We start from the raw sequence: 16944 nt of genomic DNA on the forward strand, positions 1-16944 counted from the left end.
ATATTGTGCCCATAAAGGGAAACACCTGGTCTTTCAAGCAAAAAATTACAACTGACTTCCAACAGATAAACTTCTCCTGTTTATACACTAATCAAGTTCACATGTATGTAAAACACTCAAAGACAACAAAACCCCCCAAACCACCTTTTTCAACCAGGACACCTTTTGAGTATACTTTCCTTTTATCACGCAGACACTAAGCCTTTAACTATGGCAAGGAATTCCCTCTACTTTGAATCTACATACATTCAGGACTTTAACAAATCTTAAGAAATTACTTTTTACTGCTACTTTAAAAGCTCAACATTAGCAGAAGGTTTTCAAACACACAAATGTATTGATGCCTCAGTTTACCTAAAGATAAATTCAATATAACCCACGTTCTAGGTTAAAGGAAGGCAAAGAAACCCCATCCTTGCCTCTACATATACATTTTCTGTTATGGGGGGTTTCTTTCTGAATAGCCTACTGTAAAGCAGAGGGGCAGTAGAATTTTACATTAAAATAGTTAGAGTTTATGCCTAACCTCTCCAAAGAAATCCAATTGCTCTTAAAGAATCAATTGTAGAAGTCCAATGGTAGAGAGCTCACTTAAGAGCCACCAGTGCCAACTACTTACATATTATGCCAATGGATTAAAAATTGCCACCCTTTAGACTCTGTACAGGAGCAGGGAGGAGAACACTTCACAGTCAGGCAGCTGTTCCTCCTCTTCAGTAGATTCCTGGGCAAAATGTTGCTCATCATTGTCAGAGGAGGATGGGGAATCACTGCTGTAGACTGCATGTTTCCATCTGCAAGCATTTCAAAGGCAATAACAAAAACAAGATTAGGTCACACTAAGTCGCATCAAAAATCAAGTGAACTCTACCCCAGAAGGTACTGTGAGATCTGTGAAGTTTCCAGCCCATTATATGTATTCCTCATGCATCTGATTTCAAACTGCATTACATGTTCTTCCTTGTGAGAGCAGAATTCTGTCTTTGTTGGGAAGGTTAAAAAAAAAAAAAAAAGTACATGGTGCTTATATGCAGCTTGACTTTGGCATATGATAGGCCAGAGCCTTGCAAAGTAACTGTAAAGCCTTGCAAAGTAACTGTATTTGTGAATCTGTTCCCCCTGATTTCCCCTGAACTTCATGTTCACAGCTGTTACCAAAAACAGCAGGACAGGTCAAGAAGGGGGCTCCTGAGAGAACTTCAATTAATTATGATGCATACAGGATGATAATTATGATGCATACAAGTTTTGGCTTGAGCCTTTTTATAGGTTTTTATTCCCCTCGTTCAAGTCTTGAACAGGCTGTGGAACATGGGCAAGGTACTGCCTTCACGAGGTATTGCAATAATTACATCTCTTCCTCAAGGCATGATCAGCTCAACTACTGCAACATCCTCTTCTGTCCTGAAATACAGCCTTGCCCCACTCACATCCATTCAGAAAGTTGCTCTAAAGATCATCTTCTGAACTTATTCCCTTCATCACAAAGGGCATGCTCCTGACAGCCTTCAAGTTTCTTCTCTCACAGCAAACAGAGTTGCTAAGGCCTTTCACGACTTACCCTCCTTCCTACATTATTTCCCACTGAGTGCACAGAGAACAGCTCTGAAGTCTGAGCCGGCCCTGACAGCACCTCTCACTGACTGACCCCTCGATACAAAAATGCAGAAGCATGTTCTCTTCTCACCTGCCATCTTCACGTTTGGGAGAAGGTTTTCATATGTACCTGGCAGTCAACCTTACCTCCTGAAAATTCTTGCTGGGCCTCTCAAAACCCATGAAAACTGTCAGGCTACTGCTGCAGTGAGAGCAGTGCTCATCATTCAGAGTAGCACTGTGCATTTCCTTGTATTCCCACCTCTCGACAGCCATCTCTTGCCTTTTCTCTTGTGCTCGGTTATAAGCGTTTGGGAAAAGCACTGGGTTTTTTTGCTGACTCTGTCTGGAGCTTATTAGCAGGGCCTTGGAGTCCCTGACTATGGCTTGTAAGCTCTAAGGCTATACAGAAATGTGAATAGATAAAAAATGGCCAGTAGTTCAGCTTCTTTCAGTTGTTTCAGAGGAAACTTTTTGGCCAAAAAACAGTAAAGAAAATTGAAAGCCAGAACTAACCTGCACTGCCATCTTGAGTGTCAGCGATCTCATCAACAGTTCTTTCTTTAAGTTCCTTTCTGGTTCTTCCCTCCTTGGGAGCATGCCTCAAGGTTTTCCTTATTACAAGAAATAAGAAGGATCAGCCACAAACACGCAGAAAATCTGACATGTGCACACTTGGTGCCTACACAGTAGCTTTATCAAGGCTCTGCATGTACACAAAAGATTAGCATGCAGTTCTACGATGCAGAAAACAAGGAAGGATCACCGGAATCCAACCATAAAGGTCTACTTGTTTTCACAAGATGCCCATTCTATTTTAGGCCTGTATCTGTCAGTCTAAAAAGAGATGAGAAAATGGATGCATATTTTAATACAAGAAGAAAACCAGTACTTTTAAATTTAGTTCATGACCTACTTTGCCTTTCTGTTAACACATTGATTCATGGCCCAGGACATGTTTAAAAAAAAAAAAGAGAGAGAGAGAGATTAGCAAAGCAAAAAGCACAACATCCACAGGGATTCCTGAAATATATGAATCTATCTTTGCTTTTTATCCCAGAGTTCTCAAAGAACAGGGCAGTAGTACCCACAGGAAGCACCCAGCAGAGAGAATTTAATTTAATGGAGCAAAACGAAGACAGAGGAAACATGGTTGGTACAGATAACAGAAGTTGCTCTAGGGACAGAGAACCAGTTATGCTCATGGGCAATGCTGGCACAGGAACAAATACAGACAGAGTTGCCATCACTAAATGCAGCCTGGATTTGAGGAGGCTTCAGATCCATGAAAAGGAAATTCTGGAAGTGGCTCTCCATGAAGGGAGCAGTTCGCAAGGGAGCTTAAGTCCATTTATGAAAACGATCCTAGGACACATTTCCCTCTAACAGGCGACTAAACTACAAGACCCAGGAGATTCTCTGGGAGGTGATGAGATGTCAAGGAAAAACAGGCAAATGGGAATCCAAACCTCAGTCACTGGGACAAGCACAGGAAGCTGTACAGCACCTTTTTAGCCCATAGGCTAACCACACTGCCCAAGCAAACATCATTCTTTTGTGCATGAGGAAAAGTAATATTTAGTAACTGAGGACTAAAAGCACAACAGATTAACAGCTTAGTTGTGCCTATGCGATGGAAGGCATCACACAGTCTTCTTGCATATTTCAACCACAGCCATTATTTTGGGTAAGCTCTAGAGTGAAAAAGCAAGTGCTGAAACAGCTGTTTGTAAACAGAGTGTCCATTCAAAAAATCACAAAAAGGCAATTCAGAGAATGCAGCATAAGATGTATACAACTTCTGACTGCTATCTCACATTTTCTGGGGAAGAAAATATGTCCTCCCTGCTCAGAGGATGCCTCTAGTATGGTCATACCTATCAATAGGTAAGTTATAATTAGAGAAGAGAAAAAAAGCTTTCTCAGACTGTGGTACTCTGTGGAAGAAGTTATTTCAGCTAAATTAGAAGTATTATTTTGCTGTGTGAAATATATTACTTACACAAAAACAGTAAGATAAATGAATATTTAGATTTTTCTGCGTCGCTGAATAACCCAAGATCTTCCATCACCTTCACGTCATGCGCTGGTTTGCAATACTGCTTCTGCAGGACCGATACAGAGCTGCACTTGTAAGAGCAAAGAAAAGCAAGTGCGAAAAAAAGGTTTGAAACAATAAATATAAGCAGTAGGGCATCTTAATATAGAATGCACATAATGACAGAGTCAAACTGACACTTAGCCAGGTTCCTAAAACCTAAAAAACATTAAAAAAATTAAAATTTCAAATGTTCCCTTTTGACAGAGATTTAAGAACAAGTGCTTGAGAATCTGCAATCCCACTCTGTACTTTGGTTCATTTTTCCCTCCTGCTGAATACAGTGAGAAATCCATTTTTGTAGGAGAAAAACAGAAATTCTAAAGATCATAATAAGCTATTATAAAGAAATTATGGGAGATTTTAACAGTACTTCAACTGCTCTGCATGGTAGCAGTAAGTCATTCACAGCTAACACTTTCCCCAGATACAGCGACTCTTTATTCTTAACTGTGGTGCAAACTGCAGGCGTTTCTTCCACGGTTGCACCCGCCACACAGGCCACCCCATGGCTGGGACACGCTGCAAATCCTCGAGGAGACAACGCCAGCCTGGGCTGCGCAAAGGCCACGTCGGGAAGGAGGCCGCAGGCAGAGCTGCAGAAATGCCAGGACTCCTTCAGGTGGGCTGCGGCCCCCTCTTCCTCCGTGTCCTGACTCGTCCCTCGCACGAACCGTGTTTCAACGTGCATCAGCCCGGAACAGCAGCTCATCAGCGCTGAAGGAGCCTCTCACATCACAGCCGCCACTAAGATGCCGCTGTCCTGCCCGGGGGAGGGGTCGCCGCTGGGTCACGTGGCCATGGCATTGCCATGGCAACGCCCCCAGTGCGGCCTTCCTGTTGGCTGGGAAGAGGAGGAGGGCGGGACTCCCTCAGACTGATGGCTCTATCAGCCAATCAGAGTCCACAATGCAGGGTCCTCAGGGAGGGGAGGAAGGGGTGGGGCCTGACCTGGGGGAGAGGAGAGAGAGGAGAGAAAGAGGGAGCGAGGGGGAGAGGGAGGAAAAGGTGTGACAGGGCAGAGCAAAAGGGAAGGGGGAGAGGAGAGGGGAGAGGAGAGCGGGGGAGCAGGAGAGCAGGGCAGCGCTGAGAGCAGGGCAGAACCATGCAGCGGTGGCGCCCCACGGCCCCGCAGGGCCGGTCGCTCAAGGCAGGGCGCAAACAGCCCCCTCAGGCAGCGGCATCAGGAGCGAGGCAGCTCCCTGCGCCGGCAGCCGGCAGGGCAGCTTCCTCCGCAGCCAGGCCTGCGCCCGGAGCAGGGTGCTGCACTGCTCTGCAGCGACCCCCCGGGGAGAGGGAGGCCGTGCCCTGAACTGCAGCGGGTCCCTTGGGAGCCAGTGGGGAAGAGGAGAGGGAGGAAAGGAGAGAAGGGAGCGGGAGAGAGAGCAGGTGCGAGTGGGTTTGGTGGGGGCTGCGGGCACGTTCAGATGGTGGCAGGTGCCCTGCCGCTGGGGTGGGGGCAGCGGTGCTGGAGCTGGGGCTGCTTTCCTCAGGGAGCTCCAGAAGGTGAAACCATGAAATAGGAGAATGCTTGTTGTCCTGGATGTGTAGAGGATTTGCTGGTTTTGTTCAGCATTGGGGAAGGAACCAGACTTCTGAGTTGCAGGAAGGCTTCTCCCTCTGCCTGGGACATGAGGCCTTGCTGTCTTCAGTTTCATGGTCGCTGCTCCCATGCAATGCTCCCATTAGAAAATATTGCCAGGAATTCCTTACAGGCTGTTCTCCAATTCCTCAGTGTCATAGGCTAGATGTAGGTAATACCTAGGCAGAAGCTCATGCTTTTTTGGTGTAGTAACTGGTATGTAATGGGTGTTTTGCTCACTATGAGCATTGTGAAGCCACGAGGTGAATCAGGGAGGCTGTTGAGTTGCTGGCTCAGCCTTGGGGGAAGGCAGGGGGAGCTGCAGGTGGCAATAGCCACGTGGCCGGGGTGTGGGCAGTGAGGTCACTACTGCCTGCGAGAGGAATGCCGGAAAATCACTGGTGTCAGGTTAATTCTTTGTAAGTAGTTGATAGGCCAGCAGGAGGCACATGGCTTGGCTATTGATGATGAGGTCACTTCTGCCTGAGTACCTGATAGGCCATCTGGAGGAATAAGGCTTGGCTGTTGCTTGTGAGGTCACTTGTGCGTGATGAACTGATTGGATAGCAGGAGAGATGTGTCTGGAAAGGTGATTGTGAGGTCACTTCTACCTGAGCGGTTGATAGAGCCGCAGCAGGTCCATGGCTGGGGTATGAGCTTTTGAGATCACTTCTGTCTCAGAGGCTTATAGGCCTGTGACAGAAACACTGTTCTGCAGGTGCCTGTGAGGTCATGTCTTTCTGAGTCCCTGATAGGCCAGCAACAAGCACATGGCTGGGAATCTACTTTGAGGTCACTCCTGTCCCAGCAGCATACAGATCTGCAGCATTGGTAATGTCTGCTTTCCAGGGTCTGTGTGCTGTAGAAATTCCCCCTGTCCAACAGCAGGGAGCCTGTGAGATTTTCCTGCAAGGTGTGTACTGGGTCTCTGTTCTTCGTGTGTACACCTGCTTTAATATCACCTTCGGGGCTGTCACATGTTAGAGGTCTCCGATTCTCTGTCCAAGTATGTTCTCATTGGAGACTGGGTGCAAAGGCTCTTGGAGGAGACAGAGGTAATGTCAGCCCCAAAGAAAGGCACAGGAAAAATCCCCACAGAGGCCTCTTTTTGGCAGCAGAATAGGCTCAAGAGAGAAGAAAGATTTGGCCAAGTGAAGTCCCTTGGGACCATTCATCTGCTTCCTTGAGGTGGGAACTGAACATGAGCAGGGCTGAAAATGGATGTTCCCAGAAAGTCCCTTTTCAAAGCCTCTTCGGGGAGTAAAAGCAACTTCCAGGGATGGAGAGTTGGCCTTGCTGTGTTTTCAGGCCCTTGGGGGGCCCTACTTGCTGCCATGTCTAGTCGTGTCCCCTCTGTGTCCCTGATGCACCATGCTAAGGCAGCAGTGACCTCAGAATCCAGATCCAAGCCATGTGCCTTCTACTGGCCTATCAGGTACGCGGGAAGAAGTGATGTCACAGTCAACAACCAAGCCATGTGCTTGCTCCTTGCCTATGAGGGACTCAGTCAGTAGTGACCTCACCATCACCATGCAAGCCAAGTGCCTGCTGCTGGCCTATCAGGCATTCAAGCTGCAGTGACCTCACAATCAGCATCAAAGCTGTGTGCCTGCTGCTGGCCTATCAGGGGCTCCGGGAGAAGTGACCTCACAATCAACATCCAAGCGCTGTGTCTGCCGCTGGCCTATGAGCTATTCAGGGAGCACTGACCTGACAGTCGGCATTCAAGCCCTGTGCCTGCTGCTGGCCTATCAGTTACTGCAGCAGGAATGACCTCAAAAGCACGTGTCCCACCCATGTGCCTGCTGCTGGCCTATCAGGCACTCCGGCAGCAGTGACCTCACAATCAGTATCCAAGCCGTGTGCCTGTTGGGAAGGGAAGGGAAGGTGAATAAGTTAAATGCAAAGTGCTCCTGAGAGGATAAGGACAGCATCCCATGGAAGGAGAACATAATGCAGTAATGTGAAAAAAGAAAGGCACAGTAATATTCAAAGAGCCTAATACAATGCCCCAGCATTTCTGAATAGAAAACCACTGAGTAAGTGGAAAAGTAACATACATGACCATACGTGAAAGTCTAGTGGCACTGGAATGCATGAAGGTGTGCAATAGCAGCATGGTGGGGTGGTGTGAGATGCAGCGTCACTAATGAGAAACTGCAGTGAAATGTGTTTGCTGTTTTGCATAAATGATGGTGTGCGATGGACAGGAGTTACAGAGAGATGGCGAGGTGCCAAGTGCCGATGGCCCTGGGCTGTGGTAGTGCTGTGAGCTGTGAGCACTGAGACCCTGCTGCACAGGGGACACCCGTCCCCGTGCCCAGCCTTGAGTGCAGGGGCCTGGGAGTGGTTAGGTCACCTGCGAGGAAAAATCCCCCTCTAGGAGCTGTGCCCAGCAGCCGTGCCTGCAAAGGCAGCAGGAGCAGCCCCTGCAGCGCCATCCCTGGGAGCAGGTTTGGGGCTGGAGCTGGCACAGCGGCTCCATGCAGTGACAGTGCTTGGGGAAGCAAGCCCAGAGAGAAACCACCGTCTTCCTGGCTCGGGCACTGCTGCAGGGAGAGCGCGACGCAGGCTGCCGAGGTCACGTGGGCTGTGGTTTATGCACCTGCAGGCGAGGCTTTGATCTCCCAATCAGCCCCTGCGAGGGAATAACGGGCTGTGGGGTGAACATGCTGAGAGTCAGGGGGGTCTGAACACCTGGGCTGGCCTGTGTGCTGTCAGAGGAGTGAAACGGCCCAGCTCCCTGCTCCTGACCAGGGCACCCACCGCGGGGCTGTCCAGGAAGGGATCGACGAGCCCGCACTCACGGGATGGGGCTCTGGCCATGGCAAAGAGGCCTTTCACCGCTGCTGCTCCCGGCACAGCAGGGCTGTAGCAGGGTGAGGGGCTGTTTCTGTTTCCTTCCCTTCCTGACACAGCCCGTCCCAGGGGCAGTCCCAGCTCCACAGTTCCCATGGTGCGGAGACAGCTGGGCACTTGCACCTTGGGCACTCGGGCAAACACAGCGTACGACATGCCCAAAGCTCCCCATCCCCACAGTGGGGTACAAGGGGCGACAGACCCATTTCCCCACCATGATCTGCCCTGTCCCACTGGGCTGGGCCCCACGATGATGCCCCAGAGCAGCGACCGTGACATCCGCAGTGGAGCCGTGCCTCATATATGGTCATGAAGAGCGCTGGAGAAGTTCATTGGAGGGCTGGGCTGTGTCAGAAGGGAGATAACCCCTGATAATGTCTAAAAAGGTGCCTGCTGCTTCGATTGGCTCCTCCTGCAGCTGAGCCAGCACCTGCAGATATATATTGGCCTCCCGCCTTTGTTGTCCTGTGCGAGTCCCCAGGAGCTGTGTCAGGGAGTGGGGTGCATCAGGGCAGTGCCGTCAGGGCAGGAGGCTGCAGATGGAGGCAGAGGGACTCCTGGTCCGTCGGGTGCTGTGGCTGCTCCTCTGGGTGCAGCTCTGCTGGGGTAAGTGCCTGCTTCCTTATCACATGGCCCTGGGTCCAATGGGCACCAGTGGGGTCATGGGGATCCCTCTGGAAAAGGGGTTTCATCCCAGAAAGCAGTGAGACAAGGGTCAGAGGGTGCTCAAGTCCATCGACCCTGTGCCTCTCTGTGTGGGAGAAGGATGTTTGTGCTTCCAGGGCTCCTGTGCTTATGGCAGTTGGTGCCTGGGTGTGCTTATAGACACCTCGTCCTTGGGCACTGTTTCAGGACCCCTGTTCCCCCAGTACTGTGCCCCTGGAGCTGGTGGTGGGTCAGCTGGTGTCTGCAGAGCTCAGCGATCCCCAGGACACAGCCAACCCTCAGGGTGCCCAGGAGGGTTTCTGTGCTGTTCACTGCCCTGGGGTCAGGGTGTGCCTGGCCCAAGGAGGGGCAGTTTGTGCCCTGCAGAGAGAAGGGGACCAGGGCATCTGCATCCACAGCCCGGTAGAGAGGTGTCCTTCCCAGGGGCCCTGGCTGAGGGTAGGGGCTGGGCTCATCCACATGGGCAAGGAGGGAATGAGCATTGGAAGAATCTTGGGGATCCTCTTGGTGCTCCCTGGGGACATGGAAAGCCCTGGGGGAGGTGGGTGGGTTTGAGTGGTGCCCAGGGCAGGTGGTGGGCAGGAGGCTGAGGTCGTGGGGGACGCAGCAGTGTGGGGAGGCCTGGGGGTTTGGGGCTGCTCACGGGGCACCATGCTGGGGAGGAGCAGGTGCCCTGTGCAGGGCCAGGCACTGCGTCCAGGTGGGCATGGACAGGGTACAGGGTGCTGATGGGGTGCAAGGAGGTGCCAAGGGATCTGGGGTGGGAATGGCCCAGAAGGGCTGGAGCTGGGCATCCCCCAGCCCAGCCCAGCGCAGCCCGCAGGGAGAAGCCGGACCCCGACACTGCCCCTGGAACAGCCCAGAGGGGAGAGGGCTCACAGCCCCCGTGCCTGGGACTCAGCCCTGTGCAGGGGACCCTGCACAGCTGCAGCGCGGGGCCTCGGCATTCTCCTAACCACCCCCATGTCTGTGTTTGAAGGTGCTGCGGAGGTGAGGCTGGAGGCTGGAGACAGTCGCTGTGCTGGGAGAGTGGAGGTGAAACACCAGGGCCAGTGGGGGACGGTGTGTGATTTTGGCTGGGACATGGAAGATGCTGCTGTAGTTTGTAAGCAGCTGGGCTGTGGATCTGCTCTCCAAGCTCTTGAGTATGCACATTTTGGGCCAGGATCTGGCCAGATTTGGCTTAGCTGGCTTCGCTGCACTGGCACCGAGACTGCTCTGTCTGAGTGCAGTCATCATGGTTGGGGTAAACATAACTGCTATCATGCTGAGGACGCTGGAGTGGTTTGTTCAGGTAAGGAGTCAGCCAGTTCCTCACCTTTGGGGCGGGTCCTGGGATCGGGGACTAACCGGGCTGTGCCCGGAAGGAGAAATGCGTGGGTACCGGAGCAGGCCCTGACGTGGCTACTCTCGCTGCCGAGCTGGGACTGTTGCTGCTGCTGTCCCTGGGGAAAGCCCCGGGTGAGCCCACCGCGGGTGCACAGACCCCATCAGGGTCGCGGGGGCTCAGCCCACCCTCAGGCTGAACTGAAGGGGCTTTTCAGAGAGGAGGAGAGCAGGGCCTGGGGCAGAGGAGCAAGGTGACGGGCAGCACCTTGCACCCCGTGCCCAGGGCCGCCCCATGAGGACCAGCCGCACACGGGCTCGGGGCCTGGCGGCTGCGAGGCCCCTGACTGCTCCCTCCCACATCACTGCACGCTCAGGCCGCCCTGCAGGGTCCTTGGGGCTGTCACAGCCCCGCGGGGAACGTGGCCTGTCCAGGCAGCACTGACCCGCTGTCCAGCCGCTCCTGCCGGCCCTCGGCTCCCCACGCTGCCCCGTGCCACAGGGCTTTGCCAGCACTTGCTGACCCTCATCTGCACCTGCTTTTGCAGCGTGCGCTGGTGTCAGCCCAGAGCTGCAAGCGGATCTCCTGTTCCTCTGCCTGGTCGCTGGCTGCAACGTGCACAGCCCCAGCAGTGCGCTGTGGCCCTACCTGGGGACACCTCTCCCCAAGCATGTGTCGGAGGAGACAGCTGGCCCAGACACCGGCCCGGTTACAGCTGCACCATTTCTGTGCCTGGGATGTGTCTCCCCTCACAGACACCCCAACACCCCAGGACACCCCCAGGAACAGGGAGCATTTTGGGCTGCTCTGAGGTGATTCCCCAGCCTGGCTCTGAGCTCCGCAGTGCCTGGGCCTGTTTTCCTGGTCCAGGCACTGTGGTGCTGGGGGCCTGTGCTGGGCAGCGCTGGGCTCCTGGGGCAGCAGCATTTGCCTGAGCAGTGCCTGTGGCTGTGGGTCCAGGATAGACACAAGCCCTGGAGTGCAGTGTGGGTGTGAGAGGAGGTGCAAGGGGCCCCGAAGGGTTTGTGTTATCAACACCCACGGACGGCTGCTGCTGGGGTGTTCATGGGTCATTCTGGATGTGGCTGCCTTGGGAATCATGTGGGATGCAGGTATGTAACTGCTGGAAGCCTCTGGGAACTGCCTGTCATTGGTGTTTTCTCCAGGATTTGTCCAGCTGGTTGGAGGGGCCAGCCCCTGCTCAGGACGTGTGGAGATCAGAGATGGAGACCAGTGTGTGACTCACACTTTGGTCTCGAAGCTGCTGACGTTATCTGCAGGGAGCTGCAGTGTGGCACAGTCCTGTCCATCCCCGGGGCAGCTCACTTTGGAGAGGGGGTCGGTGCCATCTGGGACGAAGAGCTGCAGTGTGTGGGGAATGAATCCGTCCTCTCCTCCTGCCCCAGGATGTCCCTCAGCAACCAGACCTGCACCCACGCAAACGACGCTGGTGTCACCTGCACACGTGAGCATTCAGGGAGGAGGTGTGAAATGCCTCCTGTGAGCTGTGTGCTGTGGGGTAGGGGAGCAGGGAAGTGACTGCGCTGAGCATGGTGCGAGTGCAGGAGGGGTGGAGCCATCTGTCTTCCTGTTGTGACAGAAGCGAAGGAGATGGGATTGAATCTCTATGACATTTCCCCCTCCACTAATGGATGAGCACAAGCACAAAGTGATCCTCTCTAATTACCCTCTCTCTCCCTTGCAATATATCCAGGGTTCAGGCTGGTGAATGGCAGCACGGTGTGTTCAGGGCAGGTGGAGATCCAGGTGCGGGGGACTTGGGGAACCCTCTGTGATTCTCACTGGGACATCTCTGATGCACACGTTCTCTGTCATCACCTCAACTGTGGATTTGCCGAATCTGTTCCCGGAGGAGGGCATTTTGGGAGAGGAACCGGCCCTGTCTGGAGAGACACCTTCCACTGTGAGGGGACCGAATCCCATTTGGGACAGTGCCCTGTGACTGCCCTGGGGGCCTCCTCATGTTCACATGACAATGATGCTGGCTTTTTTTGCTCAGGTGAGTGCAGGGAAAATGGAGGATTAACTAAACTTGCCCCTTGTGTGTGACACGGCAACCCAAAGCTGGGGAGCCCATGGCAATGACAAACTGAATTTCTCCCTGGAGAAACCCTGGCTTCCCATGGAGGGGTTCAAAGGGCTTTGCCTGCTCAGGTCTCTGCCTCCCCAGGGCAGCTGATTCAGGCCCTGGAGACCACTGCCTGGCCTGGGCTCCTCCGCTCCCCTGCTACAGCACAGGCACAGGACGGGGCTGTGGGACACAGCTCCACTCAGTGCAGCTGTGAAGGACCCTCCACTCCTTCCTGCAGCACACAGCCCCGTCCCAGACCACAGAGAGCCCTGCAGACCCTGATCCCACCGCCTGCAGGGGCTGCTGTGGGCGCGTCCAGCAGGAGCAATCCCTGAGGCCGAGCTGCAGAGCGGGGCTGGGATTTGCCCTTGCTTCTTGTCACTATGAACCCCAAACTCGTCCTGTTTTGTAAGAAAGGCCCTCATCCCTCTGCTTCCTGCCAAGGACACAAGCTCCATGTCCCTGATCCCTAGGGATGCAGAGGGGTAGAGACGTGTGGGTTCTCCCCTGGGTGTCTCAGCAGGGGCCAGTCCCAGCGTGGAGATGGAGCAAGGCTTGTGCTCATCCTGTCTGTCACCCAGGCCATTGCACAGGCCAGTGCTTCCTCCTGCTGAAGCTGCTCCACATTCATCATTAAGGACATATCTGGTGGCTCTGGGATTTGCCCTCACCTCCCATGCTTCCCCATCCCTGTCCCTTCCTGAGAAATGACATTTGTAGTCAGCAAGGTTTAGTGACTGGAGCAAAAAAGAAAAAAAAAAACTTGGAAAACTTCCATCCTCAAGTTCCTCACTGTGAGCCGGCTACAGATGGGTGAGTCCCTGGGTGTCCCAGGGCATCAGAAATGGGAGACACATGGCAGGGTGCAGGGCTCCCCGGTGTCACAGAGGGTCCAGGGCACTTTGCCTGTCTCCGAGCAGGATCCTCTGAATCCCTGTGGCTGGTGGGCGGAGGGAGCCGCTGTGACGGGCAAGTGGAGATGCTGCTGCACGGGACGTGGGTCAGAGTCCTGGATGACCAGTGGGATGTGAACGATGCCAGCGTGGTGTGCCGGCAGCTCCAGTGCGGAGAGGCAGAGCGAGCCTACAACCCACCAAAGTCTGAGCGAGGGACGGGCCCCGTGGGGCTGAGAAGGGTCCAGTGTGCAGGGAAGGAGACTCGCCTGACCCTCTGCAACACCTCCCTGCCTGAGGCAGTGCCAGAAGGAATTGCGGAGGATGTGGGAGTGGTTTGCTCAGGTGAGTCACTGACAGTCCCCAACACACTGTGCTCCCCAGGGCCGGGAGCCGCTGACAGCTGGTGTTTCTCCCGGCTGCAGGGAGCCGGCGGGTCCGGCTGGTGAACGGGACAGGGCGCTGTGCCGGGAGAGTGGAGATCTACTACAAGGGCACCTGGGGGACCGTCTGCGACAACTCCTGGGACCTGTCCGACGCCACCGTTGTTTGCCACCAGCTGGGCTGTGGGGTGGCCATGGAGGCGCCCGGCTCTGCTCATTACGGGGAAGGCTCCGGGCAGATCTGGCTGGATGAGGTGAACTGCTCCGGGGGTGAAGCTGCTCTCTGGGACTGCCCTGCCGGGGCCTGGGGGCAGCACGACTGCAGGCACAAAGAGGACGCAGGAGTCGTCTGCTCAGGTCTGTGTGGGGAGCAGTGGTGGGAGCCTGGTGCTTGGGGAGGTAGGGATGCAGGGAGAGCAGGGCATGGCCGAGCCTGCCCCTGGCTGCCCTGAGCCCCCTTCCTGCCCCCATCCTGGGAACATCCGTGCACAGTGCTCACTGGAGCTAGTCAGGGTTATAGGGAGAGCACAGACGTCCCCAGGGCTTAGAGGGGAGGGTAGTGCTGCACGTTGGGGACTTCTCTCTGCTCCCTTGGTGAAACAGTGACTTGCTGGCAGTGCCCTCTGCCTGTCTGAGCCCTGGGGTGTCCAGAAGAGTCCCTGCTCCTTGCAGTAAGCCTTCCTGCCCATGGATGCCATAGAATAACCTGGGGGATTTTCAGGGTTGCTTCAGGTTTCTCTCTCCTCACCCCAGGACCAGCTTGTTCCGCCCCACTTTGTGCCTTTCCTTCCAGAGTTCACGGCCCTAAGGCTGGAGAAGAGCAACGGCTGCTCTGGGCGCCTGCAGGTTTTCTACAATGGGACGTGGGGGAGTGTTTGCTCCAACTCAATGACTCCTGACACCATGTCCCTGGTGTGCAAAGAGCTGGGCTGTGGAGATGAAGGGTTCCTTGAAACAGACCTGCCGTATGGCAGGATATCTGGCTCCACATGGCTGGATCGTGTTGAGTGTGGGAAGATGAACAGCTCCTTTTGGCAGTGTCCCTCTGCTCCCTGGAAGCAGCAGTCATGTTATGACCAACGAGAAGAGACTCGCATCACCTGCAGTGGTAAGGCTGGAGCCACCTGGGCACAAAGGCTCACAGCAGGTCCTGCTCCCTGTTCAGCAAGGTGCAATGCAGAGAAAGAGCTTGGAGTGGCTTTTATGTTCCATTTCAGACCACTGTGCTGTCAGTGACACAAACAAGACTTCATCTCTCAGAGTGACACGTGTCCATCAGCAATAGCTGTCCTGAGTTCCCTGCGTAGCCCAAGGAGGGGCAGAGGCACCTCCAGGCAGGGTCTCCTCCAGCTCCCCTTGGACACCTCTTGGAGGTGCCTGTTGCTCTCTGTTGCCCATAGAGAGGGCCCAGACAACCACCTTTTAGCTTGGGAAGTCCATGCAGAACATCCTGCTCATGGCTGTGTTTTGCTGAGGGAACGGGAAGGGGGAGAGTGAAACCAGTCCTGGTGGCTGAGGGTTATGTAGGAAACAGGCAGCGTGCAGGGCACTGCTGGCAGCAGAGCTCAGAGAAGCCTGCCCTCTGGGTACATCCTTCTGCTCCTCTGCTAACCAGGGAGCCTTTGGGGGTGAGCAGCCAGGGGTAAGCCTTCAGTGCTGTGCTGTTCTACCCTGAATTACCAGGGATCCAGCTGTGTCCATGAGCAAGGAGGCACTGGGAGGTTCAAGCACAGGTCAGTCCTGCTCCTGTCCACATGACTCCCATGAAGCAGCCCCTTCACCGCAGCATTTCCTTCTGCAGGGAGACGACCAGAAGCCACTCCAGCCCCGGTGGCCGAATGTCCCAACTCTACGAGCTGCACAGGTAGCTGCTCCTCCATGTGCCCTTCTCGCTTGGCCAGGCTCTCCCAGCTGCCCCAGTGACATGGGGGGTTCTGCATTTTCCAGAGATGGAGAAGATTCGTGCTGTGGGAGGAGAGGACGGGTGCTCAGGCAGAGTGGAGGTTTGGCACCGCGGCTCCTGGGGGACGGTGTGCGATGGCTCCTGGGACATGAAGGATGCTGAGGTTGCCTGCAGGCAGCTGGGCTGTGGCCCTGCAGTGTCTGCCCTGCGGAAGGCTGCATTTGGGAAGGGGACAGGTCCCATCTGGCTGGAGCGTGTAGAGTGCAGAGGGACGGAGCAATCTCTCTGGGACTGCTGCACCCAGCCTGGGGACAGCGGTGCCTGCCAGCACAAGGAAGATGCTGCTGTGAATTGCTCCGGTGAGTAGCAGTGCTTCGTCCCCTTGTTCCAGGACATGTTTCCCCAGCTGTGTCCTCACAAGGCCCCAGAGCTCCTCAGAGCAAGGATGCCCCTGGGGAGGTCAGGTGTCTGGTGTCAGGTGGGGAGCAGCTGTTGTGGGGCTGGGTGTCTTCAGGCCTCTGCCCGTGGGACTCCTGCAACCCCTGTAAGTGCATCCCCTGGTCTGCCGGTGCTGTCCTCCCCACGGCCCAGAGCAGAGGACCCTGGTCCTGTCATGGGGACCCAGAGAAGGACAGTTCAGATGGGACTTTAAGGGGATGTCCGTGCGCGCACACATGTCCGCACACACACACACACACACACACACACACCCCTCTATCTCTCTCTCTGCTCTGCAGCTGCTCCGAGGACGACAACGTCACCTCCTCGAGCAGGTAACCTCCCCTCCTCCCTGAGGTTGATCTCTCTGGGGCCAGGTTGTGACCTGCAGCCCGAGGGAAGGGGTTCTGTGCTGGGGTGTGAAGCCCCAGAGAGGAGGCCCTGGGGTAGGAGCCGGTGGCTTTGGGGAGGGCTGTGATTCACCCAGCAGGGTGGGAACTGCCCTGTGACTCAACCCTGTGCCTCCACCCCCTGCTGCTGTGTGTGTGTGGGGGGGTCAGGACTGGGATGCCCCTGGACCCCCACCTCCCCCAGGCCAGGGGCTGCCTCGTCCATGTCCCTGCCCTTGCAGATCTCACCCAGGGCCGTGCGAGGGACAGCGGGAGAATCTCGGTGCCTGTCATCATCTGCATCATCCTGGGGGCCCTGCTCTGCCTGCTGCTGGCCCTCCTGGTGGGGCAAGTGCGAAGTGCCAGGGCTCAGCGCAGAGGTGGGTCCTTCCCCATCGGTCCCAGGGTGGGCGATGCCTCTTGGCAGCCCCGCGGGTGCTGTGGGTTGTCTGTGAGGGGCACAGATGGAGCTGGGGTGGGGGTGCTGCCTCCTGCCCTATTCCCTGCCCCTCCACTGTCTGGCTGTGGGACAGCAGCAACCAGGGGAGGAGAGAGTCCAGATGCAGGAGGAGATGGTGATGGGCGAGGAGAGAAATGGCAGCGAGGGGCTGGGGGAGATGGGAGCAGCAGGAGACATCTGAGGATGCTGCTGGCTGTGCTCTGGGTAGCGCTGGAGGGGAGGCTGTGGGGCAGGAGCGATGCCAGGAGGAGCCCAGGG

The 16944-nt window shown here is 55.2% G+C and overlaps 1 protein-coding gene across 1 annotated transcript in view; it reads left to right on the forward strand.

Annotated features, from left to right (window-relative positions):
- The window catches only part of LOC136993790 (antigen WC1.1-like), a 321017-nt gene that overhangs the window by 114808 nt on the left and 189265 nt on the right, over positions 1-16944 (forward strand). Inside the window, exons 6-9 of the mRNA XM_067308737.1 lie at positions 9781-10102; positions 13543-13853; positions 14290-14604; positions 15444-15758. Of these exons, the coding sequence (XP_067164838.1) occupies positions 9781-10102; positions 13543-13853; positions 14290-14604; positions 15444-15758 (1263 nt within the window). The remainder of the gene's footprint in view (positions 1-9780; positions 10103-13542; positions 13854-14289; positions 14605-15443; positions 15759-16944) is intronic.

This window comes from Apteryx mantelli, chromosome 20 (assembly GCF_036417845.1).
Source record: "Apteryx mantelli isolate bAptMan1 chromosome 20, bAptMan1.hap1, whole genome shotgun sequence".
Lineage (NCBI taxonomy): Eukaryota > Metazoa > Chordata > Aves > Apterygiformes > Apterygidae > Apteryx > Apteryx mantelli.